The sequence below is a fragment of the Dicentrarchus labrax genome, unplaced genomic scaffold, assembly GCF_905237075.1.
Source record: "Dicentrarchus labrax unplaced genomic scaffold, dlabrax2021, whole genome shotgun sequence".
NCBI classification, from domain to species: Eukaryota; Metazoa; Chordata; class Actinopteri; family Moronidae; genus Dicentrarchus; species Dicentrarchus labrax.
In genome coordinates this window covers 14,359,941-14,377,622 of record NW_026136712.1, presented here as the reverse complement: position 1 = coordinate 14,377,622, position 17,682 = coordinate 14,359,941, and the positions used below count along the sequence as shown (strand labels likewise).

The window sequence follows — 17,682 nt, the reverse complement described above, 5'->3', positions numbered from 1 at the left end:
CACAAGCCCCAGTTATTCCTCTTTGATTATTAACATATTTTAAATGAAACAGTAAACTAAGCTCTTAAACACTTTTCTGTGATGCTGCATTTCGTCATCTGAGAATCTGAAGGCCCTCTGCGTAGCACTGCAGTGGATGTCAAATGAGTGAAATAAGATTCAAGTCTGCAAGGCTTTTACAAACCTTGAGGGAACATTGTTTTTCAGAGCAGTTATAGAACAAAAGAAAAGCCGAATGGCCTATCAGCTACATTCACAGGCTTTGAATATGGATAGGAGAAAACCAGACAACCATTCAGCCACAGGTAAATGAGAGCTCACCTTGGAGACACACCCAACCAGGTGCTCTTCCTTATACCCATATCAATAGAATTAATTTACAGATTTACTGTTTGTGGTCACATGGTATCACTTCTCCACTTTCATTCAAAGAAACTCTTCCCCCGGAAATCCACGGAGAAACTTCACTGATGTTTCTACATGTAGCACAGCTACGGAAAGCTGCCCCACAGGCTCTTCTTGATTCCTGCGGTAGCTCTGGCAGAGTTACACAATCTACAGTTTACCAAGTGTTTACAGGGGGTAAAATGGCAAAAAGAAGCTGACAGTGGGGATCTGTAACTATGTTCTGAGAGGAGATATAGTTTCTATGAAGAGGTCCACCAGGTAAAATGTGCTTTTTTTTATCCTCCTTTGGTGTGTTTCTTTTATCACTATCCACCCTATTGTTCTGTTTCTTTTCAGCTTGAATGTTTTACCTCACCCACACGTTTCCTACCTCCTCTCACTATCTCTTTTGTTTTCTATCACATGTGTTTCTGTCTCTCTCCCTCTGTTCTCTGCGCAGAGGGACAGAGAGGGCTGGACATGTGTGTTTTTAATTGGCCTGCCGATAAAACTGGCTGGTTTCCTGTGTACAGTGGGGCTGAGAGTTGGGTGGTGATTTCAGATGAAGCCTGAAAGCAGAGGCTCCTCCTGTTAGCATCTCAGAGGATGTGTGAACAGAGACATTCAACACATCAACTTCAAACTATATGTATATACTGAGTACAATACACCACAACCAAGAGAAGAAGAGGAGGCCTGACTGATGAGGAAACACAGCTCTTGTCTGGTTATCATTTCTGCTCAAGGATGGACAGCGACGGTAGGAAGCCAAAGACTTATGTGTCTACTTTCCGACTGGCCCTCAAGCCTCAAGCCAGACCTTTCTGTGTGGAGAAGCAGAAAGAGGATGGATTGGATACCAGTAAAAGGACGTTAATGGGAAGCAACAAACTGCAAGTCTCATCTGCAACAGGTAAAGACTAGAAGAACAGGGGAAAAGTTGACTTTTTAATCTTAATGATGTGGACTGACTGTTTAATACTGGAATATAAGTGGAATGTATTCAGAATATTTACCATAGTGAAACCCAATACAGAGCCTCAGCCCACTGCAGCTCCTGCAAGTGCTTCATGTTTTAATCTGAATTTCTTAAACTTGAATCCTTCACATGCATTGCAAAGGCATATCTGTAATTTCACGTCTGATATAGTGAGTTCCCCTGAGGCTGAATTGCTACTTCTAAAAACAATAGTGAGGGTGGAGCTCCCTCTAATGACCAGGATTATTGTGAAATGTGTTGATTTGGTATTTAATGTGATAATGTTGTAGTCAGAAAGAGTGTACGACACACAAGCTGCCTCCCCTTTCTTGCACACTAATGGCGTTCCACCATCCACTGGTGACCACCCATTACCCACCCTGCCGGACATTCCAGGACCAAAACACACATGTGCAAAACAAAATCTTGTAAACACACACACTGCAACATACTGCAGTAGATACAGCCACAGGGAACTGAAAGGCAAAACAGATAAATATCATCTACAGCTATTTATTTACATTTTTTGACATGGTGCATTTCAGATTAATCTACAGTTTGATCAGTTACATCATGTCTGGGGTGGTAAAGTCACTAAAATATAGCTGTTTTGCATGACATAACAATTCTCAGAGTTTTTGTGTTAAATGAGTTGGCCCATCATGATTGGTCAGCGGTAGAGGAAACACTGGTGTATACAGTTTACAAACCTATTGTCCTCAACTTCTCCTCTCTCCTAAGTCTCCAGGCTGACCGTCCAGGCGGTGGACTCGCCTCACTTCAAGCAACCTCTCGGCGACTGCACGATCACTGTTTGTGAAGGAAATGATGCTGCTTTTCAAGGTGTTATCACAGGAAGTCGGCCTCTGAGAGTTTCCTTGCAACACAATGGTAAATGACTAATTACCTTACCTTTAAAATGTCTATCTGCTCTCCACTATGAATCAGGAAATGATGCCATAATATGTCAACCAAAGCAACAATATCCTGTATTTAGAAGGATTTTAACAGCCACACTGAAAGTATGCCTTTGTTATTTTGTCATTTAGGTGAGAGGGTGCCTTCAAGTAATACTTCCTTTAAAAAAAGTGATGCCAGCCTGGCTCTGACTCAGTGTTCACCTGGGGATGTTGGAACATATACTTGCGTAGCTGAGAATACTGCTGGGAAACAGTCAAGCAGTGCTGTGCCACATATCACAGGTAACTGTCGAGTTAGAAATTCCTCACAAACATCGAGCACAGTATAACCTGTCCTAAAGAGAACCATATTGAATTGATCTGTGTACAGTAAACCTGTTTAACCCTGTTTGCAATGCAACAGCAACAAAGGAAATCCCCAGAACAAGCAACCACGAGCTTCACAGCAAGGTCACATTCAACACCCAGCTGTCCTCAGCCTCTAAAAATAAAAGCCAACACAGAGAAGAAGAAGACAAAGGTAGATTATAAACTTTTATCAGACTTCCTTAGTATTGTTACACACCCATTGAGTCCTCCCTTCTTTCTGCCTTTCTTTGTGCTATTTTTTTTAAATCATTTGAAGAAATAATGCAAATTAATAGGAAATATTCTGGTAATTGTGGACAGGGAAGCAGCACCAAACATACATTGTGAATGACAGGCATTTTTTTAGTTAATAAAACATGTAGTTGGACCTGTTGCAGTCTATGACAAAATGGTGTCCAGCAGCCACCTTTTCATTCAGAAGTGCATCGACTCTTGATTGCAGTGCCGCTGCAACCAAACATGACTGCTCAAATGTGATTGGTTAGATTCTTCTTAAGTCCGCCTATCGTAGTACACACCTGTAAGTCCACCTGTTTCTTCATTGTCCCCAGATATCACAGACCTTCAAACAAAAGTCTCCACTAGCAAAGGTGAGTGGAGGGGGAAGCCACAACATGTAAGCTACTTAGGTAAAAGCTTAATTTTAGTGCACTCCTCAATCATGTTAAACTCTGCTTCTACTCAGGACCTCCTGTTGAGTTTCTAGACCCACCAGAGCAGGTGGAGGTTCGTGTAGGAGAGCAAGCCCGGCTACACTGTGAGTTCAGGAGCAGCTCTGTTCCTGTGGCCTGCTGTTGGATTTACAAAAAAGACAAGGTGGTTGTTTATATAGTTTGATCCATCACTGTTTTACTCTCACTTTCAAATTGTGTGCCAGTAAAGGGTTTTGTCTTACTACGTGTTTTTACTTTTCCTCCTCTTCAGGTAATTGTAGGAGGGCCGAGGATGTCTGTCAGGAGCAGTGAGACACAGAGCGATATGGAGGTCTCTCAGGCCTGTCCAGCCGACACAGGCTCGTACACGGTCATAGTACGAAACAGAAAAGGCTCTGCCCAGCATACAGTCTCCCTCAGTGTCATAGGTGAGACTCGTTTCGGTCTACAGTTCAGTATTTAGATATTTAGAGTTCTCCAGTGACTTGAGATGATGCAACACTGGTATTTGTTGTCCCTTAAATGCATGCTCAGACATGAATGCCCCTATTAGTCCTTCTTGTTGCAGAGATGTGGATTTATTTAACAAACTGACAACATATATTGAAGAGGGAAAAGGTTGCAGTTTTGGACTATAATATAAACCAAGAAAATTTTCTAAAAAAAAGGATAAAATGTGGCAACCTGTCAGTGACTCAAATGTAGATATTTTGTTCTTGGATTCTCTTCAGACCGGCCTGACCCACCAGCATCCCAACCCGTTGTTTCCCAGCTGTCTAGTCAGTCCCTGGTCCTGTCCTGGACGGGCCCCAGCTACGACGGAGGCACAGCCGTGTTGGGCTACATCGTAGAGGTCAGACAAGAGGGCCTGGACAAGCCTGGTAGCTGGACTGAAGTAATAAGCCGTTGTAAAAACACATCCTACCACGTCCGCTCAGGCCTGGAGCCTCACGGACAGTACCGCTTCCGTGTCAGAGCCTACAACTCAGCAGGGGTCGGCGAACCAAGCCAAGAGTCTGAGTGTATCAAGATGGCAACTGCAAGTAAGTGATTTTTAAAAGAAAATTTGAGGTTTTACTTTTCTGTTGTCTGTCAGGAGGGATGTGCTTAATCATCATTGTTTGTGTTTAAAGAGGAAAAGAAGACAGAGCCTGAGTCGTACATCACAGTGACCATTGACACCAAGCACAAGGTCAAGGACCACTACAGTGTGCATGAGAAGCTGGGAGTGTAAGCATGGCTTCTTTGTATTTAAACAAAATTTAAACTTACCAGATGATACACTTCTGATAATTCTCATGTAAATTGACTTTCCAAGTGAAGTGAAGCTATAATGCCCTTATATTTCCAGTGGGAAGTTTGGCCAGGTGTTCCGGTTGTCCCACAAAGAGACGGGTCAGGTGTGTGCGGGCAAGTTCTACCGAGCCCGAACCTCCAAGGAGAAGGACGCAGCTCGTAAAGAGATCGAGCTAATGAACTGTCTTCACCACCCAAAACTGGTCCAGTGTCTGGCTGCCTACGACACACGCTCAGAGATGGTCATGGTCATGGAGTAGTAAGTAATTGTGGAGTGGAACAGGTGACTTTGATCTGGTAAAATCATACTGTATATAGAGATGATAGAGAAGATTTAGTGTGACTATTACAGAAAGACAAAAAAATGCCAGAAAACCATATGGGAAATACTGCTACTACTCTCTGAAGCATGGATCTGAATGGTGTTATTTGTCTTCCCAGTATTGCAGGTGGAGAGCTCTTTGAACGCATCGTGGATGACAACTTTGAGCACACAGAGCCCACCAGTGCCCGCTACATGCAGCAGATCCTGGAGGCCATGCAGTACGTCCACAAACAGAATATCGTCCACCTGGACCTCAAACCAGAGAACATCGTCTGTGTGGATACAACTGGTACACGGATCAAGATCATTGACTTTGGCTTGGCTAGTAAACTGGGTGAGTTTGCTGGATTTGTGGAAACAGTCTCATAAAGATCTCACTGGGATCTCTCACTGGGACCTATTTTTATAACTTTCACAATTGCTCACCAGGGGCAGTGAATAATGTGTGTGCTCTAACGACTGACATATCCTGTTTGTAAGTAAAAGTTACAATATATGGAAATCCAAGAGTCCTTATAAGGCGTCAAGCAGTCGAACTTGGTGTCATTTACTTTGTGCAGCCTTGTGCTCCCAGCACGGAGAATGAAATGCTTCCTGTTGTTGTTGTTGTGGCTGAATACAACTTTGCAAATATAATAATATATCAGCCTGTCAGTATGTGTTGAGAGGTATGATTTTATCTCGACAACACAGCAAGGTCTACAAAAGATCACTCATTTGAACACATGCCAAAAAAAAAACAAAGATATCATCAAGGCGTGTCGTGTCTAAATTTCCTAGGTGTCTAAAATACCTATTACGTAATAGCAACTCCTTGAAATAGACTACATGAACTCAATAAATGCAGTAAAGCCTGTGAAGCCAATTCAGGCAGAAAATCTGCTGAAGCTCCACTCTGGGTGGTCTATTTAGAGATGACTAGAGCCATCTGTAAATAGGCTAATACAAAACATTCAGGGTGACATTTTGTGTGTGTTTCTTACTCTTCTTCAGAGGAGTCTAAACCTCTCATGGTGATGCATGGTACTCCGGAGTTTGTGGCCCCTGAGGTGATCAACTATGAGCCTGTGGGCCTGGAGACGGACATGTGGAGCATTGGAGTCATCTGCTTCATTTTGTAAGTCGAACAAAGGATGTAGTGGTTTAAACTGGAGCCTTGGTAACTTACACTAAAAGTAAAAATTGAACTGGGGATTCAGGGTGGAAGTGGAAGTGAAAACCGGAATCCTAGAAGGTGTTTTAAAAAAACTTTAAATTACATTAATGTCTTGTATTATTATTATTTCTTTATCATATAAGTTAAAAGTAATACATTACCAACTTGGATTATGTCAATAATGCTAGTTAATTATGTCAACTCTATCCAAATGATAATGACAAATAGATTTGGCACCATCTCCTGGTGATAGTGTATTACTACAGTCCTGCAGTATGCACAGTTTCAACCATACCCAGTAGTAGCTTAAGGGGATCATAAACTCAGGCCAATGTTAAAAATAATATTTCCCATGTTAATGGTTACAAACACTAGAGATGAGGAAATGCTCTCTGTGCAGAAACCTGACACTTAGGCAAGCTCGCATGACATACTGTGTGTCTGATTCATTGTTATATTGTTTTGTGTCTTAGGCTCAGTGGAGAATCTCCCTTCCAGGGGAACAGCGATGCTGAGACTCTTGCTCTTGTGACTAGTGCCTGCTACGAGTTTGACCAGGAGAGTTTTGAGGACATCTCTGATCAAGCTAAAGACTTTATCAGCTCCCTGCTGAAAAAAGACCGGAGGTTGGTCTGAAATCTGATTTTTTTCATGATTATGGGCCATGGCACATTCTTGTAAGGGTTACCCGTCTATTATGGGTGCTCGCAAACTGCTAAAAACTTTCAAGCTCTGTACCTATGGGAAACGGCTAAAAGAGTAAGGAAAATTGACGATGGTGCTTTGATTTACTCCAGTTGATAATGTCATATTATGAGATTCAAGATTATCAACATATTCCAATCACTTGCAAAAACATTTTGCACGGTACCAAACCATTTATGGCGAGCTTTGATAAGAGTTTGGGAGTCAGGGTCTGGCAGCATTTGACAGCCTTTGTTTTTCCCACCACTCTCACTCCAGATGCAGATTGTCATGTGTCGGGGCCCTCGCCCACCCCTGGATGGTCTCTTTTACCCCTATGACCCGCAGACCCACTAAGTCCCTCAATAAGGGGAAGATGAAACGCTTTTTGGCCAAGCGCAAGTGGAAGGTAACACTGACAAATTACCAGTGGACAGATGTACAATTTCCCTATTATTGCCTTTTTAATCCATATATAGACCCGAAGCTTGGTTAAGAGTGTAGTCTGTCATCCAGTGCTATTTGTCCTTTAAACTTTTAGAAAACTGGCAAGGCTGTTTTGGCCCTACAGCGGATGGCTAACCTCTCTAACAGGCCAGACTCTCCTGGCAGCTCCTCAGAGGGTAAGACAGATAAAAAGACACGCACACACACAATGTCATCCCATGTCCTACAGCTACATACATATGGCAGATGACTCACAGTTTTCGATTGTCGCTTCAAGTTTACCCTTTTGTGATCAGTAAAGCCTTGTTTCTGTTTTACTCGTCATCATCCTCCCTCTCATCCAGAGCCAGGCTGGAGCCAAGAGGCAGAGGAGGCCATCCAGTCGTTGGATAAACAGCTTCAGAGTGAACCTCGCTTCCAGCAGGCCCTGAAGGACACCACACTTCCCAAAGGAGCAACTGCTCAGCTAACATGCCTTGTCGATGGTAGAGTGACAGAACTGTGATGCACTTCATTAAAAAATGCCCCACCGCATTCTACTAGGGCCAAAGGCAAACTCAGAAAAGACCATACTGTAAAATATATAAATATTCTGATTGCAGTAGACCTACACTGGCTAAACTGAAAGCTGCCATGATTCATATTTTTATATAGACTATGGATCACATTACATGTTTTTGAAAGGGATCGCTCATAGGGACAAAACCACAGCTAATTATCGCCCTACTCTGCAGTTCCCATCTGTTCTATGGAGCGTTTCACCATTTTCATGCTGATTGTTGTGATTTTTTTTTTTTTAAACATTACTGTTCAGAACAGCTCGCTGGTTCTGTCTAAAGGTAACTGAAATCTACTCAGCAGATCACTAATTCACATGTATCTCCCTTGTTTAATCTGTACAAAGCTAAGTGTGGAAATGACATGTTTTGGTCTTGTGGGGAGTCTCTGCTGGTAGCCTGGCAACCTCACAGCGATGACAGGAAATCCTTTGTTACCTTTGGTCAATATTTACTCTACAGATTGTAATGTTCTTGGTCTTCTCATCTAACTCTTGGCAAGAAAGGGAATAAGCGTATTTCCCCAAATTTCAAACTATTCCTTTAAACTTCAAGGTTTTTTTTTTACGGTTGTATAAGGTAGGGGTAGCAGGGGAAAAACTGTGTTTTAGCCACCAAAAACACTGAATTATACACTATAATTAGATCTGAACTATCGCTTTAAAAAAATTCAGAACAGCTTTATCTTAACATTTTGGCTTGCTTGAATGGAAAAGCAACAGTGACAGCCATTTGTCCTTTCTTATAGAATAATACTGAACACTTTGTTTTATCATGACCTTTAGACATTTGATGTTGATATATTTGATGTCATGTTATTTTGTGTTAAGTAATGTCTTAATGTCTCAATTCTAGGTTACCCAAAGCCGGAGGTGAAGTGGCTTCAGAATGAAAAGCCGGTGTCTGAATCTCCCAGAGTGAACATGGAGCAACATGAAGACGGGCTCTGTTCTCTGTTTGTGGCTGATTTGGAGCCTTCTGACTCTGGGGTTTATGTGTGCAGGGCCAGCAACAAGATTGGGGAAGCAATGTGCTCTGCCAAACTGAAAGTGGGGATGTGACTGTGAAGAACACCAGTGGAGGCAACCACTTAAGATTTTTGTCATTTGGAAGGAAAGGTTACTGATTTCAGTGATGATGAATGAAGCCTGGACTTGTCAGTATGGGTGGACGGTTATTCATGGCCGCACGAAAGGCTGCTTACACATAATTTCAAGGCAAAAAGGGGTGTGCTGTGGTGTTGGGGATAGTAAGGTTTGGACACACATACCCAGAGCCCTTTGTTTCACAAGTCACCAGTGCACTTACTAAGTCTGCATTCTTTTTTTAATGTGTGTTCAATTACCAATGCACAAGGTTTTGTCATGTTGTCACGTAATATCATGATACAGTGGATGATCTCAGCATCATGACAGGTCACATACAAATTGTACATTTTGCACACACACACACACACACACACACACACACACACAAATATCATTCATATGTAAATGTTTTAAAGACATTGAAATTAAAGGCTGAATTCTAGAAAAAGAAATACTGTTTGAAATAATTATTGAAAATTTCCCAAATTCAAACTAAGCATAAAGCCTGATATAAAATGATCCGTGCTAATGAAAATTAAAACAAATTTGGTACATGAATTCAAAGCCCACGCCTTAGAAATTAATGGAAAAAGACAGGAATCACTCAGGGGTTGAAAACATTTAATGCCAGTTTATTAAAGTATTCCACTGAGTTTCCAGATGACATACAAGATGATAAAAATCAGTGACTGTATGACCACATTACACTTTATTGGACAGTCCTTGCAAGTATTCAAAGTATGGCTAAAGCAATGAAGCAGGATTTATTCTTGTAAACATTGGTTTATGATTTTATTGTAGGATCTGACATGAAATATACCATAATCTTAACACCTTTGTTTCCAATATGCTGTGCCCCTTGGCCTTTTCACATACTTTCAGAGACATGAATATTTGAATATTCAGTTTGTGTAGACCTCATGCAATAATTGCCATTTTTCTCTTTTTCACACCAGAGCTTGACATACCTCTATGTATTTGTGTTTCATTTATTAGTCATTATTTACTTAGCGTCATTCAACAGGAAAGATACACTGATAACATCACAAAATATCCTCATCTATTGCACATATTTCTACTAAGATGATGTGCCTTGTTTAATTTATAATTCCTCATTAGATAATAATTTGTTCATATTCTCTCATCCCTGAAGCTCTAATGATAAACACATTTAAAACATTTAATTCTATGATTTAACAACGGCAAATCGTACAATCTTTCAATATATCTCACCTTTCCCTTACCATTAGTTGCTTTTCTTGCTACATTCATATTTATGAAACTTAGAAGACATGGAAAGAGGACAGAACTTATAAAGTGTTTGCAATTGACAAGGCGCCCAAAATATTAGACTTTGCTGATAGGTTTGATCTTGATATTATCGAGGATTGCTGAATGATTGGTATTCCAACATCAGTAGCCTTTTAAAGGCAGGCCATTCATAAAAAAGTCTTTGGATAAAAACAGACCTACAAATCTTGAGATAACACTTTATTAATCCCAAACATTAATTCCAGCTTTCAAATTCTATTAATTATTCTGTTATTTAAAGAGTTCTTTTTTTTCCTCACCCATCCAAATTTTCAACTAAACATCTTAAAATAAAATTAGTATTTCAAAACCTATGGAAAGTAAGTCAGGCACTGAGTCTTGGTCGAAGAAACGTGTTGGGTTAGCTGCAATGGCACAGTAACCACTCTCTTTCTAAGGCAGCGTTTCATCATGCGGATCAGTCATTTGTATGCACATGTCCCCGTGGCCCGACATGTGCATGTTCTGTTACAGCTGAGACGATGCAGTGACCCACACATGTTCCTACTGTCCCTCTTGCCTCTGTTGGATTCTTTTCTGAAGAAGATCCCAAGCTTTCAGTACCTTTTTAAATAAAATACAAGACTATTACAAAAACACACTTTTATTATATTACAGAATCAAATTCTCTCATGTAATGCACATGTGTAGACCCTATACTGATGGCGTGATGAGCGTCTGACCTGTTTCTGCGTGACCTCTGGCTCCCACAGTGTGCTGAGGACTACATTGGCGTGCTCTACTTGCTTGGCGTTGGACCACTGACTCTGCAGCCGGCGCAGGGCATCTTCTGAGGTCACACCGTCCCGCTCCGTTATCCTTGACACCGCCTGAGAGGGGAAACGAGGGGAGGTCGGTGGGTTAGGTTAGCAAGGTGGTGTTTATTTTGTTAAAGCCAATGAGTGTGGAATTGAATGATGTCCAACTTTGGTGCCCCCCAGTGGTAGTATCAGCAACTGCTTTTTTTGCTTCATACAAAAGGTTGATAATGAACCACGGATACAGTAATAACTCATATTAACATATTACCTCCTCATCGGGGATGACGGTGACCCAGATCTCATGGACCATGTCCGTCCAGCCGGCCTGCAGAAGAACTGCCGCATCCACCACACAAACCTGTTTACCTGCAAAGAGCAAAGGATCACGTGAACACTGGGGGAATCTCTTTCAATACAAAGCGAGCAGTTTCTATATTATTTGTGTCAGTCAACTAGAGGAAAAGGATAAGAAGAGGATAAGCTTTTTGGATATACTGTAGCTTAACTGTTTTCTGAACACATTTTCAAGTCAAACAAATGAATACTGACATAAATTTTAAATTTGCGCCAAACTGTTGAAACATATGGGAAACTTTCATTGTGTACAAACAATTTAAAAGCTACACCCCAACTGAAAACACTTCACCCTACATCCACAATAATTTGGGTCTACAGTACAGTACTAAGATTAACACATCTATGTCCATACAGTACCTTCCTCTCTGGCTTGGTTGATTCTGCTTTTCACCAGAAGTGCAATCTCAGGCCATACGATGTCTGTCAGGGCTTTTAACCGCTCCTGCGTGAAAAACAGCATCTTTGGTAAACTCTCGACATATCGTGGTGTAGTCTGAGATGTCATTTTGCAAACGCTACTCATATTTGTCACATTACCTGGTTTCCAAAAACCTTCCTTCCTAATGCACGTCTATCGATTGTTTTATCTCCATTCAGGAGATCTGTGATGAAAAAAACAACACTAAAATTAACATTAAACATTAAAATCAAGCTATTAGGCAACCTATTTAAATTTTTGTAACTGCCAAGATATTACAACTTCATATTTTTTGTCATCAAATTATGGCACAAGTCAAAGGACATTATTTTAAGAGGAGCTTCAGGTCAGAGTTCAGACATAGCAGTTATGGCCTTTCAAGGTTTCAGATTTTAACATTTCATATTCCCACCTACATCAGGTCGAATATCAATCAAATGTGTTTTCAAAGCAAAGTCAGGAATTTGCAGTGGTACATTCAAGGACACTAATCTGAACCTGAATCTTTAAACAAATAATTTATCTGAAGTAAACGTAAATAGTAATACTGTAGAGGAAAATAAACTACGGGACTTTAAGATTCCCACAACAGTGACGAGATGGATTGGTTTTTAAGAGAAGTGATGTAGAACTCATGGCCTTTTAAAATGTTAAAGTTTGACCTCAAAAGCCAGAAGTCATCCCGTCGACTTTCATCAAAATCACATCAGTGGTTTTGGAGACATCACCATTCTGACCTTTACTTAATACTGTGCACTCATTATGTCAATCACTAAAGTGTTTAAATGCAAATGTCAGTCTGGGATGAGGCATAGGCTGATAGCTTACAGAACACACACCAGTTAGAGTTGGTCAATTGATAAAGACACCTCTGTGCATTTTTGTTTTTCATTTGTAGTTTAATTGTAACTGTTATATTACTCTACAGCCACGGCCTCTAGTGAACAATGCTACTGCCTGAATTTGCTTAATGAAAAGAAAGTCTTTCTTTAAACATACACTGAGCAGAGGACAAATATTTGAGCTTGGTTTCCCCATTTATTTTCTAAGGTTACATTCGTTCTGTTGTCTTATATAATAATAGAATCATATTTCTTTTTATTTTATATTTATACTTGGCGTTAAGGAAATCCAAAATGAATGTAATGTAATAAAGTTATGTTACTTTAAAATTGTAAAACTTGGATTAGGTTGCAGACAATGTCTCTAAATATAGCCTGCAATAATCACATGTTGTTAGTGTTTCCTCACCTGACCCAAATTCTTCCAGCACTTTGTGATAGGCTGTTGTGCCGGGCTGGTACACCTCATGGCCCAGCTTGTCACAGTCAATCCGGACAGCACCCAAAGCCTCCAGCTGCTTGGCGATGGAGCTCTTGCCACTGCCGCTGCCTCCCGTCAGGCCAATCACATACGGAAGGGGAGGGAGGTCGGATGTGTCCTAGTGCAGAGGAAACAGGAGATACAAGGGTGCAGGATATAGGAAAAATTAAAACAAATATTGCAGCACTTAACGTGAGAGGATCGAATCAATGGGTGGAGGTGATGATGGGACAAAAACTGTACATTAACTAGTCAGGCCTGCTCAGAGATACTCTCCGACCTCGCTGCAGGAGATCCTGTGACAGAACAATATAAATGATATTAATCTTTCACTCCAGTCATCTGTAAGCTCCCACTTGAAAACTACTGTGTGTTGACTTCCACAGAGGCTGCCATGTTTCAACAGTAGCCCAGAACAGACAAATCAAACACACATTTTGCGGGCACCATAGTTTCTCCTTCCCACTTAGAAGGGGTGGGTGAAGTGAAGGAGTTGCAGTCTGTGACCATGCCACTAGATGTAAATAAATCCTACACACTGGTCCTTTAATGAAATGATCTTTCCCAACACACATCTACCTCTTTTCATTAAGGTAGGTGTTACGTTGCTTAACACTTTAAAAAGACATTGTACTTTGGCGTATGCTGGAAAGAAAAGCTAAGTTATTTTTGAGTAAGAAGTTAATTTAATTAGTTAAACATAAAAATATCCTGATCTTTGAGTTTGACCCTTGTTACAAAATGCTCAGCTGCTCTCTTTTTTTTGTCTGAAAACACTTTTCCTCACCTACTCAAATGGTGAGAAAACTGCTGTTAACAGCAGGTAAATGTTGCGCTTCAGTGAGTGAATAAAAAATCAAATGGACTTTAAGGCACAATTTGACAATTACTATTTTACGACTGGAGGCTCTGCAGAGCTTCTTTAATGATGTGCACGTTAAGAAAAGCACGATTATACCCCCCCGATAGGGAAAGAAAGAGTGGTGATAAAACATGTTTTATTTCAATTATATTTTCTAACCTTTTCCTATTTTTGTGATTCCCTGAATGCATTATGCATTGCCACAAGCATCCATCACCCTGCACTGAAATCACTTATCAACATGACTTACTTTAGGTGGGGTGAGGAGGGTGCCCAGCAGACGAGAGCGTAGACTGGAGGAGCTGATCTTCTCCTCCTCTGTCTCAGTGTGGTGGGCATCTTTAAGTAACTGGATCTCATGGAGGATGAGAGCTGGAAGGCCCTGATTTAGAAAAGCACAGAACACAAAACATCACATATGTGCTGATGTGTACCCAGGCTTGGGTCAAGGACAAGCTCCTCTGCTGTGACAGGATTCAGATATGCATCAGAAGTGTTTTCTGTGTTTTCCTTACACTGTAAGCCTCCCAGTTTTATTATAACAAGTCACAATAAAATCAGGCAATCCTTAAAAGTAAAGCTCAGTGACACTCAGAATAGACCACGAGGGATCATTTGAGAATTGTTATGTAATAAAATGTGCTGTGTAGAAAGAAACATTATATATCTTCTGACATATGAAAAGATAAAAGGACAAATCTACATTACAATAATCTGTGAAACTTGATATGTTGATAAAGAATTAAGCCCCAGAAAACTTCAGTTAAGAGACAGACAATATACAATATATTACAAAAATATTATGGATATAAAATGTTTTATTGTTGTTAGAAAGATCTAGTAGCCACTCCTGAATGGATGGAGAGATATCCACTAACTGGGAAAGCCCAGCTTAACCCGTACTATCAGTTTTCCTAACTTACATTCTCAATGCGTTTCCTGTTGACAGCCTCGCCTCCCCTTCTAGTCTCCTCGCTAACCACAATGCACTGCAGCAAGGGGTCAACCACGGACACCCCAAAGGGGTCGTCAAGGGGCACGATCTCGACCTGCAGCGAGGGTTTGATGTCTTGCAGGAACTCCTGTAGTCTCTGGACCCGCAGGGAGTAAGGCTCGATCAGCTCCTGTAGCACTTTTTCTAAAGCCGGGAGGAAAAGGATCTGATTGTTGTTTTCACAGCCTCATAAATATCACACAAATACACATTCCTCAGTGGAAGTACTGAAAATGAACTACTCACTTTTCAGCATTGCTTGGTCACACACACCAATAAGGAACCGTCTATTAGCGAGCAAGCAGGAGATGTTGAGCAGCGTCTTGTGGGCCCCATGGAGTCGGTCAAATGTCCCTCCCACCACCACATCACTGTAGGTCCCCAAGGGTTCTGCCTTTTCTTCAGGCTCTTTCAGCCCTTCATCTTTCTCCTGCAGCCTCATTAGCTGAGGGTGAAGCAGCACTGAGGGCAGGCTGGGGCTACAGACGTAGCAGTGGCCCGTGTACCTCTGCAGACACTGTGTAACCTGATGAGACTGACCTGGGTCCTGCAGAGCAAAGTCTGTTAGCACCACATCCGGGGAGTGAGACAGAGATTGTGGTGTGGGAAAGGGGCAGTTTGGGATCGGCTGGGTCCCGCTGCAGGCAGCTGACTGAGCGCGAACATTGGTCAGTAAAACACGAACATCGAGGTGCCCGCATACATCAGCTGCATTGCTATAAAGGCGGGTAATGAGTGTAGACAGGTCCACCACGGGTGGAATGAAAACTGGCCGAGGCTGGCTCCCACTTCCCAGGTTCAGCCCCGGGTGGAGGTGGACGTACAGCGTGCGCTCCACAAGCTGAGCAGCTGAGCTAAGCACTGGAGCGATGCGCAGGGGGAGGGTGTGGAGAGGAGACGTCAGCACCAGGATGCCCGTGCTGAACATGGACATGTTAGTGGCTGATATCACAGTGAATCACAGCCGGCGTGGTATTGGAGGAGTCGCTGTTAGAGAGACGGGGAGAGTGGGTGAAAACTGGAAGGGGTGGAAAGTGGAAGACAAGTCAAAAACAGTAGCAGCTGAGGCCGTGATGTTAAAAAAGTTTAGATTTGGATTACATTAGAGCCAAATTGCAATGTTATATACACACTTTCTCAAGCAGTGGTGGCTTCTTTTTCTTTTGTAACAAAATACAGACTACACCTTTAAGATGCCGGAGAAGACACACACAAAACTGTATCAGCTACAGGGTTTGAAAATACTTGTATATTATATTATATTGTTCAGTGTTTTAGTAATTCCTTTGTTGCTCATCTAGAATATCATCAACATTTTGGAAACACAAGTTTTTTTTTCAACATTTTACACACAAATCATGTTTATTACATTAAATTTTTCTCCTTTTTTATTGCTGCACAGGGCTGTTATCACATTAGCATTGTTTGTAAATTGCACAGCAGTCTAAATTAAGAGATAATATTATCAACATACTTGCAGTGTCCCTGTGGGCGCTCTGTGTCTGCAGTATCGGCCTATAATGGAATCATTTACCAGCTTTGACAATAGCAGTCTAACTTCAGCTGAAGCTACAACTCAGCCATTACACTGTAACAAGTCAACACTGTGTCAGCTTTAGTTGGCATTTATAAAAGGAAGCACTCATTTCCTCCAGAGGTGAAATAACTTTTTAAAAAAAATCCCTTAAATTTCCTTGAAATGCAGCAGCAGAGTCACAAGATTATATAGTGACTACAACTCCTTGTGACTGTCACACTATTCCTCAACCTGACCATACTATTCAAATGCTTGCAGCCTGAATACACAGTCAAGGGACCTGAGCTGAAAGTAGAGATCACTGTTTAACTAATGGGACTTCTTGTTCGCTAACTAGGAAGCATAGCTGCTCACACAATGTTTGACATCGTAGCTGTTAGATATGAAGTAATTCCCCCCCTCAGCTAGAACTCAGGTGAACTTACTCAAAGTCGTAGCAAGCTAGTTAACGTTAGCTATGTAGTACTGCCATCACATTGCCCGTGGAAGAAAATGCAATAATAACTCATCTGCACAGCGATCCTGCAGGATCAAAACAACACTGCAGAAGAAACCCTTAATGGTGTAACCCTGCAGTAACGGAGCAGTCTGTATTTTAGTCACAAACCACATTTGCTGCGGCCCATATACACAGAGCAATTGTTTACAATCTGGCACATAGGCAACCTTGCAGTTTAGCATTGCTTACCTGGGTTGTTGAGCAACTACAAAGCCACGTGAAGAGCGGGAGAGGAATCGTGCACTATATCGACAACCTCGTCCTCATATCTACTCAATAGATCGTTTCCCCCCCCTCCGATAATCTTCAAGGAGGAACTGTCTTATCCAGTCCACACCAGTCCAAATAGCTGTGCACCCACTAGTGGAAGTCACTCACACATGAACTGGGTTGGATAATCACGTGATATTTTACCTGCACGCTGATTGGTTGAGGGGAAAAGCAGTGAAGTCTGGGACATGTAGTCATGTAACTGCTGCTAGGGCTTCTCTGAGCCACGTTTTCTGTTTTTCTACATGCTGTTTGTTGACATATAAAACATGTAAAAAAGAACTATAAATAAAACATTTGGAGGAAATAAAGATATAAAGCAATAACACACAGCAAAAAGTAATTCATGAAATATATGAACAGCTAAAAACCTGGTGACAAAAGTCCATTAAAGTGTAGGTGTGTAAAGAATTGAGCTGTCCCTGTTAAGGCGGGACAACCTCCACTTTCTCACATTCTGATTGGCAGAGCTCAGTGATCTCAAGTCTC

At 41.5% G+C, this 17,682-nt stretch overlaps 2 protein-coding genes across 5 annotated transcripts; one reads left to right on the top strand and one right to left on the bottom strand.

Annotated features, from left to right (window-relative positions):
* The first annotated feature begins 471 nt into the window (after nucleotides 1–471).
* On the top strand, nucleotides 472–9,313 carry LOC127373465 (myosin light chain kinase, smooth muscle). 3 transcript variants are annotated; one of them, XM_051417949.1, is made up of 18 exons: nucleotides 472–666; nucleotides 1,134–1,300; nucleotides 2,108–2,257; nucleotides 2,416–2,568; nucleotides 2,690–2,806; nucleotides 3,207–3,245; nucleotides 3,341–3,471; nucleotides 3,580–3,736; nucleotides 4,040–4,351; nucleotides 4,442–4,538; nucleotides 4,660–4,863; nucleotides 5,046–5,263; nucleotides 5,923–6,046; nucleotides 6,559–6,711; nucleotides 7,049–7,178; nucleotides 7,311–7,392; nucleotides 7,561–7,701; nucleotides 8,629–9,313. In XM_051417949.1, the coding sequence occupies exons 1-18, from the start codon at nucleotides 650–652 to the stop codon at nucleotides 8,832–8,834; spliced, it is 2,598 nt and encodes an 865-aa protein (XP_051273909.1). In that variant the 5' UTR covers nucleotides 472–649; the 3' UTR covers nucleotides 8,835–9,313. The 3 variants fall into 3 exon arrangements, with proteins under 3 accessions (XP_051273909.1, XP_051273912.1, XP_051273910.1); XM_051417952.1 differs by having other exon boundaries at nucleotides 921–1,300; XM_051417950.1 differs by having other exon boundaries at nucleotides 848–1,300.
* A 152-nt stretch (nucleotides 9,314–9,465) lies between these two features.
* coasy (CoA synthase) lies at nucleotides 9,466–17,306 on the bottom strand. 2 transcript variants are annotated; one of them, XM_051417953.1, is made up of 10 exons: nucleotides 17,113–17,306; nucleotides 15,134–15,905; nucleotides 14,817–15,031; nucleotides 14,144–14,275; nucleotides 12,960–13,149; nucleotides 11,828–11,892; nucleotides 11,648–11,732; nucleotides 11,202–11,299; nucleotides 10,856–11,002; nucleotides 9,466–10,736 (listed from the first exon to the last, which is right to left on the bottom strand). In XM_051417953.1, the coding sequence occupies exons 2-10, from the start codon at nucleotides 15,819–15,821 to the stop codon at nucleotides 10,677–10,679; spliced, it is 1,680 nt and encodes a 559-aa protein (XP_051273913.1). In that variant the 5' UTR covers nucleotides 15,822–15,905; nucleotides 17,113–17,306; the 3' UTR covers nucleotides 9,466–10,676. The 2 variants fall into 2 exon arrangements, with proteins under 2 accessions (XP_051273913.1, XP_051273914.1); XM_051417954.1 differs by having other exon boundaries at nucleotides 15,134–15,874; nucleotides 17,113–17,305.
* Nucleotides 17,307–17,682: the final 376 nt, after the last annotated feature.